The sequence below is a fragment of the Capra hircus genome, chromosome 16 (assembly GCF_001704415.2).
Source record: "Capra hircus breed San Clemente chromosome 16, ASM170441v1, whole genome shotgun sequence".
Lineage (NCBI taxonomy): Eukaryota > Metazoa > Chordata > Mammalia > Artiodactyla > Bovidae > Capra > Capra hircus.
In genome coordinates this window covers 47,923,288-47,949,206 of record NC_030823.1, presented here as the reverse complement: position 1 = coordinate 47,949,206, position 25,919 = coordinate 47,923,288, and the positions used below count along the sequence as shown (strand labels likewise).

General features: G+C 59.2%; 1 protein-coding gene across 1 annotated transcript in view; it reads left to right on the top strand.

The window, feature by feature from the left end:
• TP73 (tumor protein p73) overlaps positions 5,394-25,919 on the top strand; it is a 48,045-nt gene continuing 27,519 nt past the window's right edge. Inside the window, exons 1-2 of the mRNA XM_013970305.2 lie at positions 5,394-5,462; positions 5,806-5,926. Of these exons, the coding sequence (XP_013825759.2) occupies positions 5,395-5,462; positions 5,806-5,926 (189 nt within the window). The 5' untranslated portion in view covers position 5,394. The remainder of the gene's footprint in view (positions 5,463-5,805; positions 5,927-25,919) is intronic.

The window sequence follows — 25,919 nt, the reverse complement described above, 5'->3', positions numbered from 1 at the left end:
TGGGGCAGAGGGGCTGTACGCCTGGGGCAAAGCCCTCAGATGTTTTTGGGTGGGGAACAGGGTGGGGTTCTTTGGGTCTTTCCCACCTGGGCTGCAGCTGGGACCCTTGGTAGCTTGGGGCATGTTTCTTGGGCCTCTGAGACCTGCCCAGGGTTGGCAGTCACTGCCTGACAGGGCGATGTGGGAGCCTGGTGGCCCTGGCAGCAGCTGGCTGGCTTCTCCCCTACAGCCCTGGGCCTCTGGGCTGGAACCTTCTCTGCTGGGGGGCCACTGCAGCATGTGGGGCCACGTCCGCTCCACCAGGTGGCTCTCAGAGACCTCGGGGAGTCCCCAAGTAGAGAAGTTGGTAGGGTGTGGGGCTGTGTCTCCACTCAAGCCTGGGTTGAGGTCTCTGGGCCACCAGCCCCCGCCCCTCAGAATCACAGATATTCGCTGGAAATTCCTTGAGGTGAAGTGGTTTTGGGGGCCACAGCCCACAGTCGGGGGTGCCTGAGCGTTGGGCCAGCTGCCATGAGAGCGGGCCATACCCTGCCCTTCTCAGGCTGCCGTGACTGCAGCTTCCCCGGGCCAGGTGCTCAGGGATTCCTCGAGTCCAGCCCCGACCCACGCCACTCCCCACCCTCTCGCATCCATGTCTCCAGCCTTGAGCAGGACTGGACTCCTCTCGTTGTGACAGGATGCACTTCCTTTCCGGAGCAACTTCATCTTGATGGCAAAGCAGAGCTGCACACCATGCATTTGCGCCCTGTGGCATCATTGCTACCACCTAGGGGATGTCATCGGAAGTTGGTCTCTACCCGCTACATGCGATTTTTAACATAATTTGCAAAAGCAGTTTCCATTGTGAGCACATTTCCAGATTTGCAGAGTGTGCCGGGGAAATTGGATTCAATTTGCAGGAAGTGGTTTTAGAATTGCTTTCTTTCTCTCACCCCTGTGAACCTTGGCCGCCTTGGCCGAAATGCTGCTAGTGGGTAAAGGGAAGAGATCATCCCTGCCCAGGGGAGAGGGTGCTGTGCCCACTGAGCCCAGGGGGTTCTGGCGGGGTGGGCAGATGGCCTGAGGCCAGGCATCGGTGTTGCCTCTTCCTCTGGCCCCAGCTTCTGCCTGGGTGGCAGGTGGTCCCAAACACCTGTAGGCACTAGGTCGGCAGCTCCGTCACACATAGCCCAGTGTGGCCAGCTCTTCTGAGTTTTCCAGGGATGTTGGAGATCTGGGTGCTGCGTGACTTCCTGGGTAGAGTCCCCCCGGATCCTCTGAGTCAGGCAGGGCAGGTTTCTGGACCCATTTTGCAGATGGAGAATCAGCATGGCAGTCACCCTCAGAGACTGGCGCCATCCTCAGGTTGGCAACCAAAGGGGTTCCCCTAGTGGGCCAGGTAGCCCTTTGTGATGCTTTCCCTTTCGGCAGAGGGGTCTATCCCAGAATCTCTGTGAGTCCTGTGGTGCTGGCTAAAAGTGGACATGGAGCCCGGGGTTTGGGGTGTATTGGGGGCAGATGCAGCAGGATCTGCTGAAGACAGTGGGGTTTGGTGAGCCTGAACCTCCTTTTCCTTCAGTAAGGCTGAACTGTCTAATCTGCAGTACTGGTGATGAGGGCTGGGGTGGGACCCCTGCAGCCTTCTGCTTCCCCAGAGGGCTGGGCACCTGCAGGTCTATCATGAGCCAGAGCTCGCCTGCGTGATGGTGCAGGTGCCTGTGACCCCAGCAGCTTGGGGTGAAGCAGGGGGTGTGGTTAGAGAAGATGCTGGTTGTGTTTCCCAGGGTGGGGACTCTCTGTCCCACCTCCTGGCTGTTCCTGGGGGGAGGCAGGTGTGTAAGCGCGGGGAGGGGGACTTAAGGAGATTCCCAGTGCTGATGTACTGCCCCAGATGCTGGGCAGCGGGAGTTGCTGAGAACCAGGACTAGGCTTCGGGAGAGAAACTGTCTTAACTTTCACATAACTGGCAGAGTGACATATTCCTGACATTCTCGGTGGTGCCAATTTCCCCCCAACATACTACCTCAGGCTCCTTCTCTGAAGTTCAACATTTCTTTATTGAGATGAAACTCACACTAACATAAAACTAACCCCTTTGCAGCGAGCCATCCAGTGGCGTTTGGCTCATTCACAGGGCTGAGCAACCATCACTCGGTCTGTTTTCAGCGGTCACCCCATCCCCCACCCCATCGCACTCCAAACCCTCCCTCAGTCCTTGCAACCACCAAGCTGCCTTCCACCTCTGGGGATTCACCTTTCTAGATGTTTCTTAAGACACGTGGCCTCTCACTCAGTGTGAGGTTCTGAGGGCATAGTGATGTAGCTGGTGTGAGAGATCACCCTTTTCATAGAGTGATACTGCAGAGAGTGGACCCACCGGGGCTTCCCAGGTCATGCTAGTGGTAAAGAATCTGCCTGCCAACGCAGGAGACGCAAGAGACGCAGGTTCAGTCCCTGGGTCGGGAAGACCCCTGGAGAAGGAAATGGCAGCCCACTCCAGTTTTCTTGCCTGATGAATCTCACAGACGGAGGAGCCTGGCGGGCTATGGTCCATGGGGTTGCACAGAGTTGGACACGACTGAAGTGACTTAGCACACACGGGTGGACCTACCAGGACTGGTTTATTCATTCACCTGCTGATGCTCCTGGGGGCTATTTCCACATTTCCGCTGCTGTGGGTGCTGTGACCAGAGACGGGATCTTGCTGTCCACTTGCTGTGTGACGCTAGTCAAGGCACTGTCGTCTCTGGGCTTAGTTGGGCCATTGGCAAAGTAGAAGGGGTGGGACCAAATGTCCTGGGCCAGTTAAGTCTCGAGCTGGCGCAGCCTGCCCACACCAAGAGGCCAGCCTAACTGATCTCTGCTCACCCAGAAAGGACCACCCATGGTGAGCAGGTGAGGGTGAGTTTCCATCCAGTTTCAGCTTGGCGGCCTGTTCCACGCCTGCTCCAGCCAGCGCATTCTGCTTCCTACCAACTCTACCCTGTTCTGTGTTACCTCATGGCCAACTCCAGGCCTTACTCAGCTGCACTGGGTTTTGGACAGCTTAGCTCAGGAAGGGAGTGACCTCCCCAGCACAGGAAGCATGCCAGTGAGTGCTGGCCAGCCTCTTATAAAAACTCTGTGGGTCATGTGCTAAAGGTTTGAGGTAGAGTGGGCAGGAGGCATGACTAAGTTAATTTCCAACTCTGAGAAGACTACTTGTCATCCCCACACTTTCAGCTGTGCTGTGTGACCTTGGCGGGTCACCTAACCTCTCTGAGCCCCCTCTCCTGAGAGGGAGTGGAACCGTCTCCAAGCCTGCTGGGGAGTTGATTTGTGGCTAGCACTTTCCAAGCCACTTGTCCTGGCCGCCTTCACTTGGCCCTGCCTTAACCTCCCCCACCCAGCCCCTTCCAGCTCGTGCCACTGCTCCAGGGACGGTGGCCTGGCACGTGGCAGCCCCAGGAACATGCCACAGGCCTCAATCCGGGCCCACTGCCTGGGGACAGACAAAGCAACAGATTGCGGGCCGCACCCTTCCTCCCTCGATGGCTGTGGGCAGGTCCAGGCCTGCCCGCTTGGGTACTGCCAGGCGATGGCCGAGCTGACTCCTGTGGCCCCTTGCCAAGGACCTGGAGGCCAGCCCAGGGGAGGCATCGCCTGGGCCTGGGTGGGGGCAGTGGGCAGAGTGGGCTCTGGTTTCCCTGCCCCTCCGTCCCTGAAGGACAAGGATCCCAGATGTGCCTGGTGTGGCCACTGCCATGGTGACGGGGCTGTTTGGGGTGTGACTGGGACATGGGGACTCTCAGGAGGGGTGGTGGGGGGGGGACAAAGGCCAGCAGACACGAGGCTGGGGCCCTAAGCCCTTGGCATCTCCTGTGAGGGGAGGCCATTTGTGCCGTGACCCCCCTCCAGTGACAGAGCAGATTCTCCACCTCGGCCTTGGTGTCTGCCTCACTGGGTTGGCATTGCTGTTGCATCCAGGCTGCCAGTAAGGATCCCACCACAGAGGTGAAAGACCACCCAGCACTGCAGCAGTTGGGCACAGCCAGGCTCCTACCTGGGTCTCAGCTCCAGCTTCGGGTGGGCCCTGCACCTGCCCTTCCTTGAGGGGGACACAGGATCTGATCTGTCACTGGCTGCTGGGGCATCAGGAGCCCCGAAACCTGGCTTGAGTCTCCCCTCCAGGCTAAACGTAGAGACACAGTTCATAATAATAATGACCATTCGTGTTCCAGTGTAACTGTGACCCAGACACAGCAGAGACTTTATTTTCTTGTTTCGTATTTATTTTTTAATTTAGTTTTTATTGAAGTATAGTTGATCTGTACTTCCCTGATAGCTCAGAGGGTAAAGAACCCACCTGCAACGCTGGTGACCTGGGGTCAATTGCTGGGTTGGGAAGAGCCCCTTGAGGAGGGCCACTCCAGTTTTCTTGCCTGGAGAATCCCCATGGACAGAGGAGCCTGGTGGGCTACAGTGCATGGGGTCGCAAAGAGTTGGTCACGACTGAGTGATTAAGCACACAGCACATAGCTGATCTACAATATTGAGTTAATTTCTGCTGACAACAGAGTGACTCCGTTATACACATATATACATTCCTTTTTATATTCTTTTCTGCCACAGTTTATCACAGAATATGAATATAGTTCCCTGTGCTGTACAGTAGGACCTTGCTGTCCATCTATTTTAGATACAATGGTTTACATCTATTAACCCTAAACTCCCCGTCCCTCTCCACCTTGGTAATCACGTGTCTGCTCTCTATGTGTGTGAGTCCGTTTCTTTTCTCCTCTTTCATTCTTTATTATTATTTTTTATTTGGCTGAGCTGGGTCTTTGTTGCACCGTGGGGCTTCTTTAGTTTTTCATCATGCGGGCTAAGTAGTTACAGTGTGTGGACCTAGTTGTGGCCTGTGGGACTTTTGTTACCCAACCGGGGACTGAACCAGGCCTCCCACACTGGGAGCTCGGAGTCTTAACCACCAAGGAAGTCCCCCATGAGTCTGTTTTGTGGATAAGTTTATGACTTATACCCTGTGGTATTTGTCTTTCTCTTTCTGACTCACTTCACTTAGTATGATCACCTAGCAGAGACCTGAAATTAGTGGTCCCAAGGGCCCTGAGCAGCCCCATGGGGGGGTGCTGTTGTCACCCTCGCTTCACAGCGGATGGCTCTGAGAAGGTCCGAGGCCAGGCTGCCCTCACCCCTGGGTCTCGATTTCCACCCCCAGAAAGGGCAGGATGAAAGGAGCGGCAGGTGGGGGACTGCACCCGGCCAGGACCCAAGGGTGTCCCTGAGTGGTCGTCATTGGCCCCTCCTGCCACTTGTGCTTGAGGACGCTGGCCAAAGGGCTCGGAGGCTCCCTCCCAACCCACCCTCTTGTTCTTTCCTCTTGCAGAGTGAGCTGCCCTCTGCCTGTGCTGGAAGATGTCCCAATCCACCCAGCCCGCCGCCGCCGATGAGGGGGCCACGTTCCAGCACCTATGGAGTTCTCTGTGAGTGTCGGGCCCTGGGCAGCGGGGAGAGGGCTGGGCAGGAGCTGCTGTCCTGGGCTTCCTCCTGGCGTCGCAGGCTCCACAGTCTGGGCTTCTTCCTCTGACCAGCCCTCCAGAGGGCTCGGGACAGGGAGAGGTCCAGGGGACAAAGCCTGTGGGTGGCCACCTCCCTGGCACTCACACTAGCCCTGGAGAGGCTGGTAGGGCAAGGAAGCCGGGGGTTCTGAGAGCTGGTTAGGGGAAGGAGCAGAGGGGCAAGGGGAGGTGCGGGCTGTCCTCACGCTCTGGGCCTGGGCGGTCTGGGCTCACCAATCTGCTGCCTGCTCTGTCTCCCTGTGTCTAGGGAGCCGGACAGCACCTACTTCGATCTTCCCCAGCCGGGCCAGGGGAATGAGGAAGTGGCAGGTGGTGCAGAGGCTGGCATGGATGTCTTCCACCTGCCGGGCATGACCGCGCCTGTCATGGTGAGTGGGCTTCCCTCTGAGGGGGACTCAGGGTGAGGCCTGTCAATCTGAACTGTCTCGGGAGCCTGCAGAACCAGGGGGCAGGCTCACAGGTGCAGTTTCCTCTGTGTGCTTTTTAGCACATTTCAGGTCACAAAGTAGAAACTGGATCAGTTCATGTAACTGTCAGTTCAGGGGTACAAAGCTTTTCAAGCCTGGCTGGATCCAGGTGTAGTGAGACCTTCGGGTATGGCTAGATCTAGGTGTATGAATGAATTCAGGCAAGGCTGGATCCAGGTGTAGAGAGACCTTCAGGCATGGCTGAACCTAGGTGTACAAATGAATTCAGGCATGGCTGGGTCCAGGTGCTCAAACAGCTGCCTCTCATTCTCTTGCCTTGCCTCCCCAATGGTAGATTTGTTCTTAGGCAGCGTCTCCTCTTATGGTAGAGGCTCCAGCAGCAGCACCCTCCCTGTGGGGAAGGACCCTCTTTGCCCAGAATCCAGAGCGCCCATCTCTGAATATGTCGTGTGTCTATTCCTGAGCCATCCCTGTGTCATTGATGACCTGGGTGCCCTGAAGCAGGGTCAGGATGGAGTGGAGTATTGTGGGCTCCCCCACCACAGGCACTAACTTATGGAGAAGAGGCCCCCGAAGGGGATGGAGCTGCTGTTTCCAGAGGAGGGAGGTGGGAGGGGGGTTGCAGGAGCACCCAAGGCCCCGACACCTGCCTGTCTTGCTACGTCTCAGGCCCTGCTGCGCTGGGTGGCCCTCTTGGCAGGAGGCAGGGCTGTAGTAGCTGGCCATACTCCTGCCAGGCATTGGGGTTCCAGGAGGTGGGGGGCAGGCAGGACACAAGAAGGGTGTGTAAGGACCCCCAGCCCTGGGGAAGCCCAGCAATGCCCCAGAACCACCCCACACACACACACACAGTCACCTCCTCGGCATAGTGTCTGCTAGACCTGGGGCTGCTGAGCTCTGTCTGTGGGCTCACTGCCCAGGGCTCCCTCAGGTGGGCACTTGTCTCAGGACCTTTGCTAAGAGCATGAGGGAAGCACCTGGCTCTGATCTCAGGTGGCCTCGGACCGCAGCGGACTGAAGCAGGGCTCTGGCTGCTGGCCAGAGACTGAGGTCGGGCTGCGGGAGTGAGAGTGCTGAACCCTAACCGCTAGGCTGCCAGGGGCCAGGGACCAGTGAGGAGGCCTGGCCCGCCAGCTGTGTGGAAATGAATTCCCACAAAGAGGAAAGCAGTGAAAGCAGAAAAGTGCTACTGGGAGGAAAAGGGTACATGTGAATAGACACATGGGTGGACTCCAAGGGACAGTGTTGCACCCTCATGGGGGTTTGAACCACTTTTATGGGGCATTTCTTGCGGGTTTCCTGTGGCCAGTCATCAGGCTTTACCTGGTCCTGAGTCCATGATTGGGTTATCACAGGGTCCCCCACGTGTCTGGGGGCTCAGAAGGTCAGAAATCTGCCCATAATGTGGGAGACCCAGGTTCGATCCCTGGGTCAGGAAGATCCCCTGGAGGAGGGAATGGCAACCTGCTCCAGTGTTCTTGCCTGGAGAATCCCACAGGCAGAGGGGCCTGGCGGGTTACAGTCCATGGGGTCGCAAAGAATCAGACAGGACTGAGAGACTTTCACTTTCACTTCCTCCCATGTGTGTGTGCACATCTCTTAGCCAAGTTGGATTCTAGTGAAGAGGTCTGTGGGGGGCGGTTGACATCACTCACTGTGGGGTGACACCCCTTCCCTTTCTGATCTCCAGGGAGCCTTTCTGAGCGTATGTAGTTGGGAACATCTCCTTGACCTCGAGAAAGAGGACTCTGTTGTCTTCTGTGTCTTATCTGGGCAGGGCTCAGCTCTGCTCTCTCCTGCTATCTGTCCCCTGGGGACGAAGCCCAGCTGCTCAGCCTCTGTGCTCAGCTCTGCTCACTGGGGCTCCATGGATGGCCGCCAGCCTCACACAGAGCAGCATGAGAGCCTTGGGGCACCGGCAGCAGGCCAAGGGCCAGGGTGCATGAGAGAGGTGGGGCCAGGAACTCTGGAGGCAGAGCCTGCCCCCTCCCCAGAGACCCCTCCAAGGAGCTGGAGCTCTTATCCCAGCACACACCCCTTTGAGAATAGTGGGGGTGGGGGCTCCAGTCAGGGGAATGAGCCAGGGTGAAAGGGCAGGGGAGGAGGAAGGGTCCCTGTGTTCTTTGTTGTCGTCCGTCTCTGATGCTGAGCTGGCCCAGGGCCCACCGGCCCGAGTGGGACAGGAAAGTACCTGCTCGGACAGTGGCAGCCAGGCCGGGTTGGGGGTTCAAGGGCAGCGAGACCCCTGTGACATCCTTGCCTCTGAGGAACCCCTCAGGCTGGACTGGAGGAATCTGCCTGCCCAGCCCAGCCTCCTGTCTCTACCCAGGAGACTGTTGGGGCAGACACAGCTGTTGTATTCCCATTTTACAGGTGAGGAAACCAAGGCAGATGCTGGGAAAGGGTAGGCCTCTGCTGGGCCAGGTAGTGTCACCTTGTCTGTTCAGACCCTTCCCAGTCGGCCAACACCTCCCCAGGGGCCAAGGGTCTTGACCTCTCACTTCCAGGTCCGCCCCTCCTGGACGTTTGCATCCTCCATAAATGGGTGGGTCTCAGCCTGTCAGTAGTGAAGCTCTGGGTTATAATGCCTGGGGTGCTCACCTGAACCCTACTACCTGCCTTGCAGTGGGTAGAGGGGAGCAGAAAAAGAGAAGACTGGTGGCTTTGCCTGTACTGGGGCCCAGGATGGGGTGCCTAGGGATTGGGCCTCCGCTCTTTACTGGTGAATTTATTATTATTTTATTGGAACGATCTTTTATTTTATTTGGCTGCATCAGGTCTTAATTGTGGCACACAGGATCTCTGTGAAGGTGCATGGACTCCCCAGATGTGGTGCGTGGACTCAGTAGCTGTGGCCTGTGGGCCCAGTAGTTGTGGCTCACGGGCTCAGTAGTCGTGGCACTTGGGCTCAGTAGCTGTGGCCTGAAGGCTCAGTAGCTGTGGCGCGTGGGCTCAGTAGCTGTGGCGCATGGGCTCAGTAGCTGTGGCCTGAAGGCTCAGTAGCTGTGGCCCATGGGCTCAGTAGCTGTGGCGCGTGGGCTCAGTAGTTGTGGCCCGTGGGCTCAGTAGCTGTGGCCTGAAGGCTCAGTAGTTGTGGTGCTCAGGCTCAGTAGCTGTGGCCTGAAGGCTCAGTAGTTGTGGTGCGCAGGCTCAGTAGTTGGGGCTGACGGGCTTAGTTGCCCCACGGCATGTGGAATTCTAGTTCCCTGACCAGGGATTGAACCTATGTTGCCTGTTGCACGCCAGATTCTTAACCACTGCACCACCAGGGAAGTCCCTTTGCTGGTGAATTTAAAACCCAACAGTGGAATTAAAGCACGGCAGGGAGATGTGGGGTCACTCCAAGATCCATTGTCTGGTCACCCAGGGCTTTCTGAGAGGGGGCTGTCAGGGGTGGGGTGGCCGGGCTCTTGACCCAGTTGTGTAGCTGGCAAGGTGTTTGTTGTTGGAGATTCATGTCTTTGAAGTGGGTGCCTCAGCCACCCAAAGCTGTGTTAGGGCTTACATCACAATCAAAAAGCAGACACCCACCCTCTACACACCCTGTGGAGCAACAGGAGCTGCCACTGGGCTCCAGGGTGGGAGGACCCCTGAACACAGTCTCCTAAGAGGTCTATCTCCAGAATTCCATGAGCCCCTCCTCCTAGCTGCCCAGCTCATGCCCTTGAGGGTCAGCGGGCCTGGGAGACCCTGATGACCCAGCATCAGGGGAGGTCAGTTCTAGGGTCCTGTGGGGGTGGGACACTTCTCTCCAGGGAGGACATCTGATGCCCGCAGGTCTGGGCTGGCTGGTCACTCAGAGGCAAAAATGGGGCTCAGAGGTGCAGCTGGACACTGCCAGGCTGCATTGTGGAAGAGCCGATGCCCGAGGTTTCTGGGGGCCCGGAGGGGCCCACGGAGCCCAGGGTGCCAGCAGGGAGCCCTGCAGAGCTGAACTGGGCGCTGTTTAAGTCCAGCCTGGAAACTGATCCCTCTGGCCAGAACGCAGCCCCTAGGACAGAGTGCTGCTGAGGGTGGAGACCTGCTGATGCCCGGATTGGCGGTGTCCTGAGTTCCTCCTCCACCCCCGTGGCTTCATCCCCACCCACCAGCAGGTCCACACCCTCATCAGGGAAAGCCTGGGGCTAGGGCAGTGAGGTTAGCCCCCAGCTCCAGGCTGGTGACAGGTCAGGTGCTCCCCGGGCCAGGCCTCAGGTCACAAGAGAGCAGGGGCTGCACAGTCCAAAGCTTTCATCTCTGCCCCCCTGCAGCTGTGACTCAGGCTGCGTGTAAAGGCTTGTGCACTTGAGCACATGCACATGTGCATGCACACACACACACACACACACACACACACACACACACACGCGGGCCCCCAAGCGCTCCCTCTGGCCTCTGACCTCTGTGACAGTGGGCGCCAGCACCCCATCCCCAGGCTCTGGGGCCACCCCCTTCTCTGGGTTGTGGGGCTCGTCCATCAAAAGATGAGACTTAGGCAGTCCTGGCATTGGGGGCCCTGGGTCCCAGGGGTGGTACCTACTGTGGTTGGGGGCCCTGGCTCTCCAGCCCTCTTGGCTGCCCTGGTGAACAGGCTGACTCCTTCCTGCTGGACTAGAGGTTCCTGAGCAGCACCCCGGCTCTATCAGGAGACGGGCCACAGGGACCCACGGGTGCCCCACCCACTGCGTCAGTGGTCGGTGTTGACAAGCAGAGTGGGCAGGGCCTCACCTGGGGAGCCAGTCTGTCCCAGGATCGACTCCCCCACGTCTCTGAGCCTTGGTGCCCTCACTTGTGGAGATGGGGTGACAGGCTGCCTGGGGTCCCAGAAGAGGCTCCCCCAGCCTTGTGGGGCCTCTGACCACCCTCCTGCCACACTGGGCAGCTAAGGAAGCTGAGTCAGGCAGTTAAAGGGGAAGGGCCCCAGTGGAAGCAGTGGGCCCCTAGCCTTGGAGGAGCCCCAGAGCACAGATTCCTGGTGGACACCCTGAGGTTGCTGCAGGAAGGGTCCAGGCACCAGGGGGCCGAGATGTGCAGAGGTGTGGGGTCTCGGAGGTCCCATCCCACCCCCACATCTTCTTTGCTTGGAGTTGTTTGACCCTTTGGGTCTCAGTTTACTTGTCTATAAAATGAGTCAATGTAGATCTAAACCATCAGGGTTTTGAGGATGACTGCTGGTGCCCAGCCTGTAAGAAGGTATGGCAGATGTTAGATGTGATGGCGACACCAGGGATGAAGCCTGAGTTTGAGAAAGCCATTCTGTCTGGAACCTGGAACAGTGGAGCCAGGGAGGGCCTGGGAGCAGCTGCCCCCAGCCCCAGAGCCTGTGGTGCCTAGGAAGGACTGGTGCCCCAGGCCTACCTTGGGGGCCCTTTGGTGGGGCTCTTGCCCTGGGCAGTGGCCTCCAATTCTAGTCCTTGCAGAACCTGGGTGACTCACCCATGACATAGGGCTCCACCTCCTACAAAAGGAGACAGGGGAGCACCTGGCCTCCTATGGGCTTGAGAGGAGGGTGGCACAGAGGGCATGAGCAGCGAGATGGCCCCTGGGCCCTGGGCAGGTGCTGTGACAAGGGGAAGTTTGTTAGGGTCTCCCCTGGTCCTGGAGGCCCACCCCCAGTCTGAGAGGAGCATGGACAGGATGAAGCCCCCCGTGGTGCATGCCCGTAGGGCCCAGAGCAGGCAGCGGCCGTATGCACCCTGTGCTGGGTGTGGGCCTGGGCTTTGGATGGTCCTGGCCTTCTGATTCTCGATGTCCCTCAGGACAAAACAGGGGCAGGGCTCTGACCAGCTGTGAAGATGCACGGAAGGGGAGCTCAGCTGATGCTGAGGCTGGCCCTGACCACCCCTCCCCCATCTCCCCCATCCATCCTCCCAGAATCTGGGAGCCTCGTGGGCCGGCTGCCCACGCTTGCCCCCTGCCGGCAGCCCTTCCTGCCTCTTCTGGTGCCTTTCTCGTGTGACAGCTGTCGTGGACCATGAAGGGGATGACATTTGGGGGCTGATCCACCCCGGAGCCCTGTCGCTCCTCCTCAGGTGCCCAGCGAGCTATGCAAGGGACAGATGCCAGGGTTAAAACCTGCAGACTCTTGGGGGCTTGAGACCCCAGCACTCACCTGGGACAGGCCTTCCTGGCCTGGGGAGGGGGCCTGGGAAGAAGAGGGGTGTGTACAGTCCCTGGAGCAGGAACTGTCAGGAGCGGGAACTGAGCTGGCCCCCAGAAGGGGTTGGGTGGGCGGAGGGAAGGCCTAATGTCTGGAGGAAGGGCCAGGAGCTTGGGGGCAGGGAGCCCCCACCAGCCCTTCCTTAGATTTCAGTAGGAAGACCCTCTGAGTGCACAGCCAGCTGCCAGGTCACTACCTCCTGGGGTGGGAGAACATGGGGGACAGAGCCACCTGCTTGTGGGTGGTCCGGAGGGACTGAGAGGAGTGGGACCCTGAGCTGCGCCCTTCTGGTGACTCACCCTTTCCTGCACAGGTGCGCCAAGCAAGAAAATACCCCCCATCCTTCTGCTGTAAGTGTGCGGAAGTGGTTGGTGGGGCAGAGCCCCCAGTGAGTTAAATTCAGAAGAGCAGGTGCCGAGGGTTCCGGGGGTGACCTGGGAGGCCAGAGCTGGCAGCTGAGGACAGAGCTAGAAGGAGTTCCTGGAGGCAGAGGCCCTGGCCCCCTGGTCATATCCCCGGATGGCCAGGACTTTGGATACATGCACAGGAAGTGGGTGATGCTTTGGGGCAGGTGAGAAGCCCGGCACTTTGAGAGCTGAAAACACTCTCATTCATCCTGGGACTCCCAGTCCTGCCTGGGCTCAGGCCACGGGGACAGTGCTGGTTCTCAGGCCCCATGTGTCCCCGCAGTGTGAGTAGGGTGTGGCCCCTCTGCCTTCAGGGCTGCCACCAGGGCTCAAGAGAGGAGACCTTCAGACTCGACCCTGCCTTGCTCTGGGCAGCCTTTGGTCCAGGACACACGGTGGCCAGCTCCTCCTAGGGCCTGCCTTGTATCCTGAAGGTCTGAGTGAGACTGAAGCCGCCCTTCAGCCGTCCTAGTGGCCCAAGGTCCTTCAGGGCCCTGGCCTTCCTCTCCCCGAGGTCTTCAGCCACCTGCTCATTCCCCTGGTGTATTAGTCACCTGTGCTATGTAGCCAATCCCCACCTACAGAGGGGCTTAAAGCGACACACGTCTATTGTCCCGCAGGTTCTGTGGGTAGGGAGTCCTGCGTGTCCCTCCACTGGGCCCCCTGCTCAGGGCCCCACCAGCTGCACTCCAAGCACCAGCCAGGACCACCTTCATGTCTGGAGCTAGGACCTCCTCCAGGCTCTGGTTGTTGGCAGAATTCAGGTTTAAGTTCTTGTTGGCTGTTGACCCAGGGCTGCTGTTCTCAGCTCCCAGAGATCACCTGCCGCCCCTCTGCCCACCTCCGCGGTCCCTCCCAGCCTTGGCTCCTGAGGCCATCAGGACAACCGCTCCCTAATTAGGTCAGGCCCACCTGGAGAGCGCCACTTTTGATCAAAATTTTCCCAGTGTCTCACAATACCCGGGGGGGTGGGGGCTCGACCCCAGCCCCTTCCCCCTACTACCTGTCTCTGTGTCTCTCCATCCAGCCACCTGCCAAGCCCCTGATCCTCTTGGGGGCAAGCCTGAGTGCACCCACAGGAACCTCACTGACTGATAACTGCCCCCAGTCCCTGGCCTTCGTGTCTTTAGGCATCCTGGCCGGAACTTACAGCCTGGGCCCCGCTGCAGCCCCACTTCCTGAACACCAGTCTACACCTCAAAACCTCGATTTTCCTCGATTGTCTCATTATGAGTGATGGATGCCTGTGTGTTGGGAGTAACAGCCCCAGCCACCCAGAGTCCTGGGGTTCAGGCCAAGCGTGCTGAGCCGTGTTTCTGGCTAAAGCCACCAAGGCCCACATGAGCCTGAGCCAGGGGCTCCCAGCCCAGCCCCTCAGGGGTGCCACTGGCTACACGTCCTCTGCCTGGGCTCCCCCTTCCCCTCCTGCAGAGGACCTGGGGGGCTGGACATGCTGACGGGCTCCTTGGGCCGAGCCTCCCTCTGTGTAGCCCCTGCCACTCCCAGTTCCCCAGCATGTAGCTAGAACAGGCCAGGAGGGGGGTTTTAAGCTCTCCTTGCGGAGGGAAGCAGCTGGGTTTGGGGGACTTGGAAGCTTCACATCTCCTTTCACATGGTTTGGGCTCATCTGACCTTCCAGGGAGGATCCTGGCCCCTATGCCAGGGGCAGCTTTGTGCCAAAGACTGTTACATTAGAATACATGGTTCCTTCAGAAGGGAGAGGTGGTGACCACCGCAGAGCCCCCGGGTAGGCAGGTCCCTGTCTCCGAGCCCCTGGCAGTGCCAAGGGCAGTGCCATCCAGCCCTGTGGTGGGCAGGGCTCCAGCGGTCCTCCTGGACCACGTCCCTCTGATCCCGGGGCCTCGGCAGCCGCAGGGGCATGGCCAGCGGCAGCCTGGGCAGTGTCCGTGGTGCCGGCTGGGCTGCACTGGGCCACACCCTGCTGCTCTTTCTGTTGCCAAGCTCCCTGTGGGGTCCTAGGGGAGCGCAGTCACCCCGTGTACGTCTCATCTCCGCTCAGCCCTTTGGGGCGGCCCCAGAGGACCACAGTGTTCCCTGAGCAAGAGTAAGACTCACTGCGCCCCAGGCGCTGGGGCCAAGGCACCATCTCTTCCCTTCGGGGTGGCCTGGCTTTGCCTGTTGAGGTCTCAGGGGCTGGGACTGGCCCCCCAGTGCTCTGGAATGGAGGCCTGTGGCCCCCACGGCCTCCCGCGGGCAGCATCTCAGAAGGAGCCGAGTGCAGCCCCATTGTGGAGCCAGCCTGCGGCCCCGCGTGCCGCCCCCTCCCTGCGCAGCCTCCTTGGTGCGGTCCGACCCAGCAGTGGGCAAGCTGAGGCCTGCCCTAGACTTTGATGAATAGTCATGAGGAATAAAGGGGTGGGCCGCCCGTTTTGTTGTTAGATGCAGCTAGTTGACAGCACTGGGGAGATGGAGAGGGCCAAAGTGCCCCTGGCCAGCCCACATGCTCCAGAGCATCCCTCGCTTCTGGTCCCCTAGCCGCCGAGCTTCTCCGCCTGGTCCACCCTGCCGGGTGGCTGCACCCCTGCCCCCAGCCCCCCGGGCCACCCACACCCATGCCTCATCCCGCGGCACGCCAGCTCCCCGGCGTGTGCAGAGCCCCGTGCGCCCGCCATGCTGTTTGTCAGTGACCCCATGCAGCACTTCGCCTCGGTAGGTGCACCTCCTGGGTCCTTTGGGTCGACTGGGATGCCTGTGTCTGTCCTTCTCGGGGGGCCTTGGTGGGGCTTTCGCCTGGTGGAAGGGTCATTGGGCATTCTCTTGCCTGTCCGCCCTCATCCCCCTGGTCGGGCACTTGCTGCCAGATGGGGTGCCGCCATCCAGGGGGAGCAGAGGCAGGAGGGAGGTGCCGGCCCATCCTGGAGACGCCCTGGGGACAAGTGCCCACTAGTGCGGCAGAACCAGTAGCCAGGAAGAGGAGGGTGGGTGGGTGTCTGGTCAGCTAGTGGCCCAGCCAAGAAATGTGGGGTTTGCCATGCTCCCCAGCTTTGGACTGTCCAAACTCAGGGTCTGCCGCGCCGCCTGCCCAGCTCTGCCTCCGCCTGCAGGAGCTCAGTGTACCTTGGAGGTCGTCTTTGCTCCCGGGACTCGGGCTGTTAGGCTGCCACCACCCGCTCCCAGGTCAAGAGCATCCTCACCTGGGACGCTGCTCTATTGGCCGCGGTGACGGGGTGTTTCCTGCCAGCTGAGTTTGCAGGTCAGGGGCTGGCCGCGAGCTGGCCTTGAGGCCATCCTATCGCCCTTCACGAGGGCCGTTGGCTGGCAGAGAGAAGGACGGGTCTGCAGCTTGTACCTGGCCCCGGGGACTGGGGCTCATTTCCAGACGTGCCGGGTCCCTGGGGCCAGCAGGCACCTGCTAATTGAGCAGGTGGAGGTGGGGCGCAGCAGCTCTCTCAGGCCTTTCTCCTGCTGGGGAGGTGGATGCAGTGGGGCCCGTGGGTACTGTGTGCCCTGTGGGAGACCCAGCAGTGGGCAGGGGGGCGGTGAACAGCTGGACAGAGTCCGGGTGTCCCCGGCTCTGTGAGTGGAGGACAAGCGCTGTGTGCAGAGCCACAGAGACCTGCAGGTTCTCAGTCATGTGTGTGCGCGCAAGTGTTTATGTGCGTGTGTCTGGGCCTGTGGGTGACAGTGGGTGTATTCCCTGTTGGGACAGGTATATGCGTTTGTGCCTGCAGGTAGGTGTCCCCAGCAGACCACGGCAAGAGTAATGTCGTGGGTGTGGCCCAGGAGGGTTGAAGGGCGTGTGACCTCTCTGTATAGCCTGACCGGGCGCTGACACCATGCTCCCACATCTGGAAGCTCCCTGGTGTCTCCACACCTTTGGTGGGAACCTTTTATCTGAAACCTGGCCCTGAGAAAGGGCAAAACCCCATGTGGCCACAGTTAGAGTCCCATCTCTGCTCACTTCACCCACCAGCCCCCGTCACTGGGCTCAGACAGTGGGTTCCTGGGGAGCAGCCTCATACCCCAGACTGTCCATGCAGATGGTGAGTGAGCCAGGAGGGGCTGTCTCCTGCTGCCCAGGGTCTGTTGTCACACACAGAACTTAAGGCAGAGCCTGGAGTCCCGGGCCCTGGAAGCCAGTGTCCCTGCCTGGCTGGTTGGGGAGCCCCTCGGACACAGAGGACTCTGGTACAACCTGTCCTCTTGCATGAAGTGGGTATCACCATGTAAGTCAGCTGAGGCTGCAGCTCATTGCCTTTTAAGAAGGCGGAGGCACGGTGATGGAGGGCACAGACCCCGGTTCTGGGACATGGAGCGCTGCCTCCCTGCAGGAGCTGTAGGTGGTGGTGAGGGACCCCCTGGCATCATCCCTGCTGCTGCCGCCCTGCCCTGGGGACCAGCAACGCCACCCCTGTCATTGCCTGGCCTCCTTGCAGACCGAGGGCAGCCGTGGCCCATCTGTTTGTTCGTTAGGTCAACAGGTGCCCAGAGCAGCTCTGGTGGCAGGTGGGGGCCTCTGGAGCCCCTTCTGGGGCCAGGGAGCTGGGCTGGGTGGTTCTGATTTGTAAAAGTGCCTCCGCTTCTGTCCTGGGGAAGGTTACCTCCGATCTGCTCACTATATGCAGAGGGGAAGTGGTATGAACACTCGGGGTTGAACTGGAGGTCATGTGGTCGCCCCTGTGGTTATCAGGAGCCCACTGGGCCAGGAAGGAAGCATGGAGCTGTCGGGGCCCCCACTTGGTCTTCTGGGGGACCCGCCTTTCTGAGCTCTGGTTCTGATGCAGCTACCTGCAGCCCTGTGCCAGTGGGTGACCCAGGAGGGCACATGTCTGACTCCCTGCTCCCTCCTACCGCCCACAGGTCAAGCAGGGCTGGACAGCCCCCTGCAATTGGCCCATTTACTGGGGTCCTTCAGCTGGTGCCGAGGTGTGGTTGGTGCTGGTCAGAGCGGCCTTTCCTCCTGCAGAGACTAGTGGCTCACAGAGCAGGAAGGAGCCGAGGGACCGTGGTGGCCGCCTCAGATGGGATGAGCTCCGTTACCATCCGGACGGTCCCACAGTCCTTTGGGTGGGTGTCCAGGGGCCCCACCCAGCTGCCTCCCAGGCCCCCGTTTCACTGTGTATCAATTTAGACCCTCACGGCATGAGACGGGCATGTTGGACGCCGCTGGCTCCCCCGTGCCTCCTCTATTGACGGACCCAGGTCCACCTGGCCTGCAAGGCTGTGGATGGCCGGCTCATGAGTGACTGGGCCACTGTCCTGGGGGCCAGGCCCAGGATGGGCACTGTAGGTGTGTGCTGTGTGCTGGGCAGCATGGGAGGGCACAGCGCCTGGATCGCCCATGTATCCGGGAGCAGGGACGCCCCCAAGCCCTACACCCCCAGACAGGACAGCTCCTACAGGAAGGGCAGCCTTGGACAGGAGGGCTCAGGAGGGAAAGGCCAGTCAAGGCGTTAAGAGATATTTGCTCAGAGCCTACTGCCTGTCCAGGCACACCAGGTACACCAGAGCAGGACGGGATCCCTCCTGAGTTCTAGAAACAGCCTGATCTGCAGTGCTGAGAGCAGACCGCAGGAGGGCAGGGCGAGGCTGGGAACCACGGGAGACTGGGCTGGAGAGCGATGCAGGAGGCTTGGACCCGAGGGAGCAGGCGAGGGGACTAAGAGCCCTGGGGTCCTGGACAGGGCCTGCTGATGGGCTGGAGGTTTGGACCTAAGCGACTGGGTGAAGGGAGTCGGCATTTATGCAGCTGGGAAACTGAAGAAGTGACATTTGGGGTGAAAGTAAGCGTTCTGCTTTGGCTGTGTTGTATGAGACTCGCCTCGGCCACTGCACAGGTGAACAAGAGGAGAAACAGGAGCAGAATTCCTGAAGCCTAGGGAGGAAGCGGGAGGGGTTGTCCGGTGGGGCTGAGGGCTGAGCAGTGCCACCCCGCTGCCTGGGACCTGAGACACGGAGCAAGGAGAAGACGGGGAGGTGGCGGGAGGCAGCCAGCTGAGGAGAGGGTTGAAGATGACCTTCGGAATGAGGGCAGGAGAGGCACTGAGAAAAATGTCCTGGCTTCTTGAACCTTGCGGACGGAAGGACAGTGCAGAGTCTGAGCCATGGACTGAAAGAGCTGCTTGGATACCTGAGGCAGGTGTCCCGAGTGCTGGAGGGTGTGGGCAGAGATGCCCCTGGGGAGCCCGGGGCATCAGGGTGGGCTGCGTGCTGGAGACAAGCCAGCCACTCCCCTGAACCTCCCCAAACGAGCTGAGCAGAGGGAGAGACTCTGCCACGAGACAAAAGGGGCAGCTTGGGAAGGGAGGCGGGTGGGGAAGGCTGCTGAGAGGGCGGGGTGGCCAGGACAGAAGAGGGAGGGGCCTCAGGGGACCCGGCAGGAGGTGTTCCCCTGGTTGGGAGCTGACAGAGCTGAACTGCGGGGCGGGCTCTGGGCTAGGCTTCTTAGCTCGTGCTGCGAGGCTGCAATGCCTTGGGGCTAGGGGGAGGATTGACCATCTGGAAGATGTCAGAGCCTGATTTGGGGGACATCCCATCAGCTGGGCTCACCAGCCCTGTCTCCTGCTCCTTTGCCTGATTCCACGTCTGTCCCCAAAGCACCCATGCTTTTGGCATCCCCACCGTCCCCACAGTGACTGTCCCATCTCAGTTGGTGGAAAACCCACCCTGGGCTCTTCCTGGGCCCCTTTCTGCTGCACCCGCTCTCATCAGGAACCAGCCAGCCTGACCCTGACTATGCCAGCTTCACGCAGCACATCATGGAGCAGCGTCCCTCCCCGTCTCAGTGCCCCACAGGCCCCCGTAGGGAGAGCTCTGCTCCTCTGACCAGTGTCCTGCCCTCGGCCCTGCAGCTCCCTGGCCTGAAGGCCCTTCCCCTCCCCAGTGTCTGAGTCTAGACGTCCTGGTACCCAGTACCCGGGTAGCCGGTGGCATCTTCCACTTCCTGCCTACAGAACCCCACTGGCCCGGGTCCCCCCAGCCCCGCATCCTGGGCCACCACTGGGCTGCTTTTGTTTTTGTCTTCCTTTGTCTTCAGCCAGTAGTGAAGCCTCACTTGCCGGTTCTCTCCGTCCTCTACTGCTCTCTGCTCTCCGAGCTAAGCTCCAGAGGTTGCAGCCTATGGGCCAGCCGTGTCTTGGTGCCCACCCACTGCTGTCTCCCAGTGCCTGGGAGGGTGGCTGGGAGATGAGGGTTGAAGGGCTGAGCTGCCTCCCACACCCCGGGAAGCTGGACCAGGCCTCAGAGCTGGAGGGCGGGGCTGGGGTCGGCCTGCAGGACTTCCTGGGTAAGTGCAGGCAGTCCCTCCCCAGCGCCCCAGGTGGCTCCCCTCCCACCACCGCCTCCCTGCCCCTTCACTGCACTTGTCACAGTCTCTCCACTGAGGAGTGCGTTCACCCTGATGACGGCCCCTCCGTGTCTTCCTGCTTAGCATCTTCAGGATGGACAGACAGACAAAAGGATGAATGGACGATACATGGGTCGGGCTCTGGGGCTGCAGGCAGTGGGGAAGGGGGCTGACCGCCCCTCAGTGGTGCTGGGGGGAAAGGAGAGCCAACACCCCACCGTACCCCCGCGGGCTGTGCCTATGAGGGATCACCAAGCTCCCCACTTTCCTCCAGGATCTCTTTCTTCCAGGCACCCTGGGAGGTGTGGGACGTGGACTGGGCCCCTTTTCCAGTGGTTAAGAAGACTCTGCATCGGTGGGTCACCTGTCTGTTCACGGGGCAGCTCCTCAGAGCCCAGCAGGGGCGCAGCCCGAGACCCCAGACCCGAGCGGGACCCTGCGGATGCGCTTCGGTCTAGGCTGGGCCCTCACTGTCTCAGCAGCGCCATCTGCAGGCGGAGGCTCCGGCCGCGGGTCCTGCAGACACAACGTTCCCCTCAGCGGCAGCGCAGCCGGAGCTTCTGGGGGCACGTTCCCCTGGTGCGAGGTGTGGAAAGTTCCACACGGCCCTGGCGAAGATTGGGCAAGGCCCCGAGAGAGGAGAGCGTGTGTGCATATTTTCTGGAGGAGCGGGAGCCTTTCCCCCCAAGCACAAGTCGAATCTTGTTGGCATTTCCATCCGTTTAATCACAGACTCCGGGAGACGCTGTGGGAAATAGCAGCGGGCTGGAGGTCCCGCTCTGAGTGGGACGGGTTATCTCCAACTGAAGCCCAGACGGCCCGTCAGTCACTTTCCTCTGGGCGAGGTTGTGCCCAAGCCCAGACATGCCTGCCGGGGAAGATCGCGGAGTTGGAAGTTTCATGCTCTAGATTTTGAAAGTCTAGTCTTGGTATCCTCCTCTGGGGAGCAGGGGATAGAGGTCAGAGCAGACGGAGCATGCCAGAGGAGGGGGCACCTGGCTGACCCTCCCCACGCAGAGGCTCTGAGATCTGACCCCAGATTCTCAAACCTGGGGTGACTCTAACCCTCCTCCAGTGCGGGGAGCAAGATAAAGGAGGTCACCAGGGTTAGGAGGTACTGTAGCTGGGATGGGAATGACAGGCTGGGGTTCGCACTGTAGGAGGTGACATCTGAGCCCAAGGGAAATAGGGAGGGGCCACAGGGCAGGGGGCCTAGCACCTTGCACCCAGCCCCCATCTGATCTGGATGCATGCTGTGGTCCCATGAGAAAGACACAGATAATGCTACTGTTAAGTCCCCTACTGCGAACCTTTGAGTTGCGAACTTTCAAAGATGCAGTCACGTAAGTTATCCACGTGTCTGGAGTCCACTGTCACGCGTGTGCATCCTCTCCAAGTGGTTGAGCGTTCGTGTCTTTACCGTATCGAGTATGGTGGTGCAGTGGCTTCATTTCAAGCCCAGGAGGTCCAGAAGCAAGTGCAAAAGCAGTAGTGATGTAGCTGGTACTGCTAAGAAGACTCATAATGCAGGAAATGGCAAGCGGATTTTCTTTTTCAATGCATTTTTAAATTATTTTATTTATTTTTGGCTGCCATGGGTCTTCGTTGCTGCGTGTGGGTTTTCTCTGGTTGCGGCGAGCGGAGGCTACTCTCTAGTTGCCGTGCGAGGGCTTCTTGCGGTGGCTTCTCTTGTTGTGGCTCGAAGGCCCCAGAAAGGCTCAGCGGTTGGTGGCCCTTAGGCTTATTTGCCCCGGGACACATGGGGTCTTATTTCCCGGACCAGGGATCGAGCCTGTGTCCTCTGCGATGGCAGGCAGGCGGATCTGTACTGGCAGGGGAATTCTCAACCGCTGGACAACCAGGGAAGTCCCGGGGGTTTTCTTTGTTTGAGGAGACACTGTTGCTTTCTGAGGCACAAGACTGGAATGTAGAACAGTGCACAAAGGTTGCAGCAGCCGTTCAGAGTGCAATCCAGTGCTGCCGTGTCATCTGAGATGGGAGAAAAAGGGCTGCTCTCCAGTCATCCCTGGGCTATTTTTTCAGGAGGGTAGATAGAACTGAATGCAGCAAGGAACCAGAATCCGTGCCGTCCACGTCGGGCGTGAGTGACATTGCAGCTTGCCCTCTGTCTTGTATTGTTGACGACCCTGCTGCTCTACCATCTCCCACCTCCTCTCCCTCCTCCAGTCAATGACTCTTGCCTGTTAACTCGATGCCAGTCCCTGTGTGCCAGCTGTTATACTGTATTTTCCAAGGTACTGTGAGATTAAAATGTTTTCTTTAATTTTTGTGGTTGTTTTTTATGCATTATTTGTGTGAAAAGCATTTTAAACATATTACAGTATAGTAGTATATAGCTTGGAGAAGGCAATGGCACCCCACTCCAGTACCCTTGCCTGGAAAATCCCATGGACAGAGGAGCCTGGTAGGCTGGAGTCCATGGGGTCGCGAAGAGTCGGACACAACTGAGCGATTTCACTTTGACTTTTCACTTTCATGCATTGGAGAAAGAAATGGCAACCCACTCCAGTATTCTTGCCTAGAGAATCCCAGGGATAGGGGAGCCTGGTGGGCTGCCGACTATGGGGTCGCACAGAGTCGGACACGACTGAAGTGATTTAGCAGCAGCAGCAGCAGTATATAGCTGGTTGTGTTAGCTGGGTACTTAGGCTAACTTTTCTGGACTTATGAACAAATTGAACTTAACAAATGAGCTCTCAGAACGGAACTTGTACATATGTAGGGGACTTACTATATTTACCCCAACAGACCACACAGACAGGTGCAGTAGGATGATGTGGCTCCCGTGACAAGAGGTTGCCCTACCTGGAAAGGAAAGGATGGGTCTGTGGGCCATGCCTTTTGGGCTCAGCTGTGGCCCTTTGCCTGGAGGGACCAGCCAGGCCAGGCTGCTGGAGAAGGCTTTCTGGGGAGGTGGGCCTAGAGCAGGGCCTGGAGGGAGTAAGGAAGAAGCAAGAGGGGACAGAGAGCCCCTGCTGTGAGCTGGAAGGCTCAGGGCTTCCCTGGGGTGAAAGGTTGAAGTGTTCTCTGGGGCGGAGGCGGGGTGGGGTGGGAGGGGGTGGGGGCGGGGGGCGTGGGGGGGGTGGGGGTGGGGGGTGGGGGACAGCCAGCCAGTGGGGAAGCCTTGCACAGCTGGAATGCGGTGTGCAGGCGAGGGCAGCCTAGAGCCTGTTCCCTTGGGGCTGTGAAGACTCTGCAGCCCCTGGCGCAGTGCTAGATGCAGGGCGGGCGCTGCAGGCTTTGGGGGACTTGGGTGCAGCAGACAGGCAAGGCAGAGGCAGCAGGAGTGAGTCTGCTGGGACCCAGCAAGGTTTAGAGGGAGGGAGGGAGGAAGAGAAGAAAGGAGAGAGGGAGGGAGGGAGGGAGGAAGAGAAGAAAGGAGAGAGGGAGGGAGGGAGGGAGGGAGAGAAGTAACGAGGGGAGGGAGGTAAGGAGACCGGGAAGTGATGGAGGGAAGTGAAGGGGAGGGAGAGAGGGAGGGAAGGGTGGAAATCAGGAGGGAGGGAGGGAAGGAAGATGAGGAAGTTGTGAAGCCTTGGGCTGGTGGGTCGCCGCCTTGCACATCTGGGAAGGACACGGTGGATTGTGCTGGGACCTGCGTTTAGGCTTCTTGGGAAACATCTTATCTGCCCGTTGTTAGGAGTCTCGGAGAAAGGATGGGGAACATGGATAGGGCCAACTCGGCAGCCAGACCTCCCCGCTGGTTCTCGAGGGTCCCGCACATGATTCCTGTGAACCTAGCTCAGGTCAAAAAGCAAGAAGAGCTTAGCGGGGTGTTGGGGAGGGCACCCAGGCCAGCTGTCGCCTGCTTGCTCTCTCTACACAGAGCAGTCCTGCGCCTGGCCCGACGTGAATCCAGGGAGACCCGCTTTCAGCTTCTAAAACTAACTGAGAGGCAAGGGTGTGAGACCTTTGCAGTGGGTTCTACAAAGGTGTGGAGGCTTACAGCCAGAGGAGAAGGGACAGCCCCACCTCCCAGTTGAAAAAAGCCTTTATTTCCTTTCAGTCCGCTGGGAACGTAAATGCCGCTGCCTCTCCCTGAAGGAGCAGGGACGAAGGGCAGCCCAGAAAAGCGTCTTCCCAGGATGCTGCTAGCTTCTCTAGATTCTCTAGAATCCTGCATTTCTGCCCCAACCCACTCCCTTGGGGGGCACACCTGCGCCCACACGGGCGCCCTGGGACATAGCCTGCTGCTTGGCCCCTGTCACCAGGGCTCGTGGCCTCTTGAGAACAGAGGCCGAGCCGTGCAGCCAGGCCACCTGGGAGAGGCAGGGCTGGGATGGGCCAGTGGGGTCTGGAAGCCCTGGGACAGACGGGGGCCCCCAGTGCTCCCTGGAGGCAGGACCTGGGCGCTGCCCCATGTGGTGGAACTTCAACCCGGCCTGTGGGGGAGATGGCTCTTTGTCAAACTGTTCTGCCCTCTGCCAGAAGGGGGGCCGTTTTAAAGAGCCAAAGGTGTGGCAGGTCCTCCCCCTCCCCCACTCCCTCCTTGAGCAGGCTTGGCTCCTGCAGGGACAGAAGCTCCAGGTCAGCAAGTGCTCCTTGTCACTTTTCCCTCCCAGATACCCCACATACTGGCTGTATTCAAGGCTCTGATAAGGTCTGCACTTGGGTCACGGCACACACTTCGGGGGCCATGAATTGGGTGCTGGCCAGCTGCTTCTGTGGCTGCAGGTGTGCAGGAAACTCAGCAGGCTTTTAATTTAGAAATAGGAAGTAGAGCAGGAGAAGGGCATCTGATGGGCGGCCCACCGTGGTGGAGGAGCCCTGTGCTAAGGTCAGGCTCCCACACCGCTGGGGACGTTTCTCTCTCCCCACCCTGCTCCCTGGACAGTGGGATCCCGCAATGATGTGTCTCATCCTGGGTCCCTGTTCCTGCTGCTCCCCGCCTGACAGGCTCCTTGGCTTTTTCTGAGTTGTCCTGTCTTTTTTGTCCCTTACTGACTCCCTTCTGATCTTTTCTGGGACAGACCCTCAGGGCCTTGGGAGGGCATCCTGAGTGACAGTCTTCTCCTCACCAGACCTTAAATGAGTAGGAGAAACCTTAAAAGCACGAAACTTCTGTTTCTGCCAGAAATGCGGGAGAACGCAGGGTGGGTGAGCTGGCCTTCCTGTGGCTTGGACAAGGAGGAACTGGAAACGATGCTGTCCATACAGTAGCTCTCAGGACTGTGGCCTTCGTGCCCACCTGGGGCAAGTGAGGGAGAAAGAGCTGGTAGGAACAAGAGCAGACGCTTCTGTGCACACTGGGTGCTGGGCACTCTCTCAGCTTTTTAACTGCTTGACCCTCAGAAGCCGCTGGTGAAAGGTGGGCACGGATGCAGACACACACAGGTGTTCGTCACTGTATCAGTTACTCTACCCAGAGGAGCAGCAGAGGAAGCCCTGGAAAACAGAAGCAGGGGGAGAGAGCCTGGGGGGCTTCGGGGAAGAGGTGAGGCTTGAGAGGTGGCACAGGCAGAGGAGGCAGTTGGCATCGGGGGTGAGTGGGAGTGGGAGGCAGCAAAGGCAAAGGCCCTGTAGAGTCACGAGGAGGCTGGAAACAGGCTCCCTCAGAGCTGCTGCCACCGCCCAGAGGTGCAGGTGTGTCGCTGCAGCTGAGATAGATGCTCTCTGAATCAGTGTTTGAGCTCCGTGTTCCCCGGTTCGCTCTGCTCAGCCTCCAGAGTTGTTTTAAATTTCCCTGACAAGTTTTTCTGTTGCCACGCTCACTAAAAAAAATGTTTTGCTCCAGAGATCAGTGCTTGCCGTCCCTGATTGTAAATCTGTGCTGGATTCCTGACCGTGTGGTCTGTGCTGTTGGTGTCTGATCTTAGCATCCTGGAGCCTTGCTGAAGATGCTCCTGGACACAGAGAGGCACGAGATTAGGAGGGGTGGGGACACAGGCTGTAAAAGGCGGTTTATTTTCCAGGTACACCCCCAAAATCGTTTGAGATGGTTTACAAATTCTAAATAGATAAACACGTGAAATGGGATACTTATAAACCTATAGAACACAGCTCACAGTGGAAGGATGGACCCAGTGGAGCCTTGGTTCTGGAGAAGGCTGGTTAGGATGG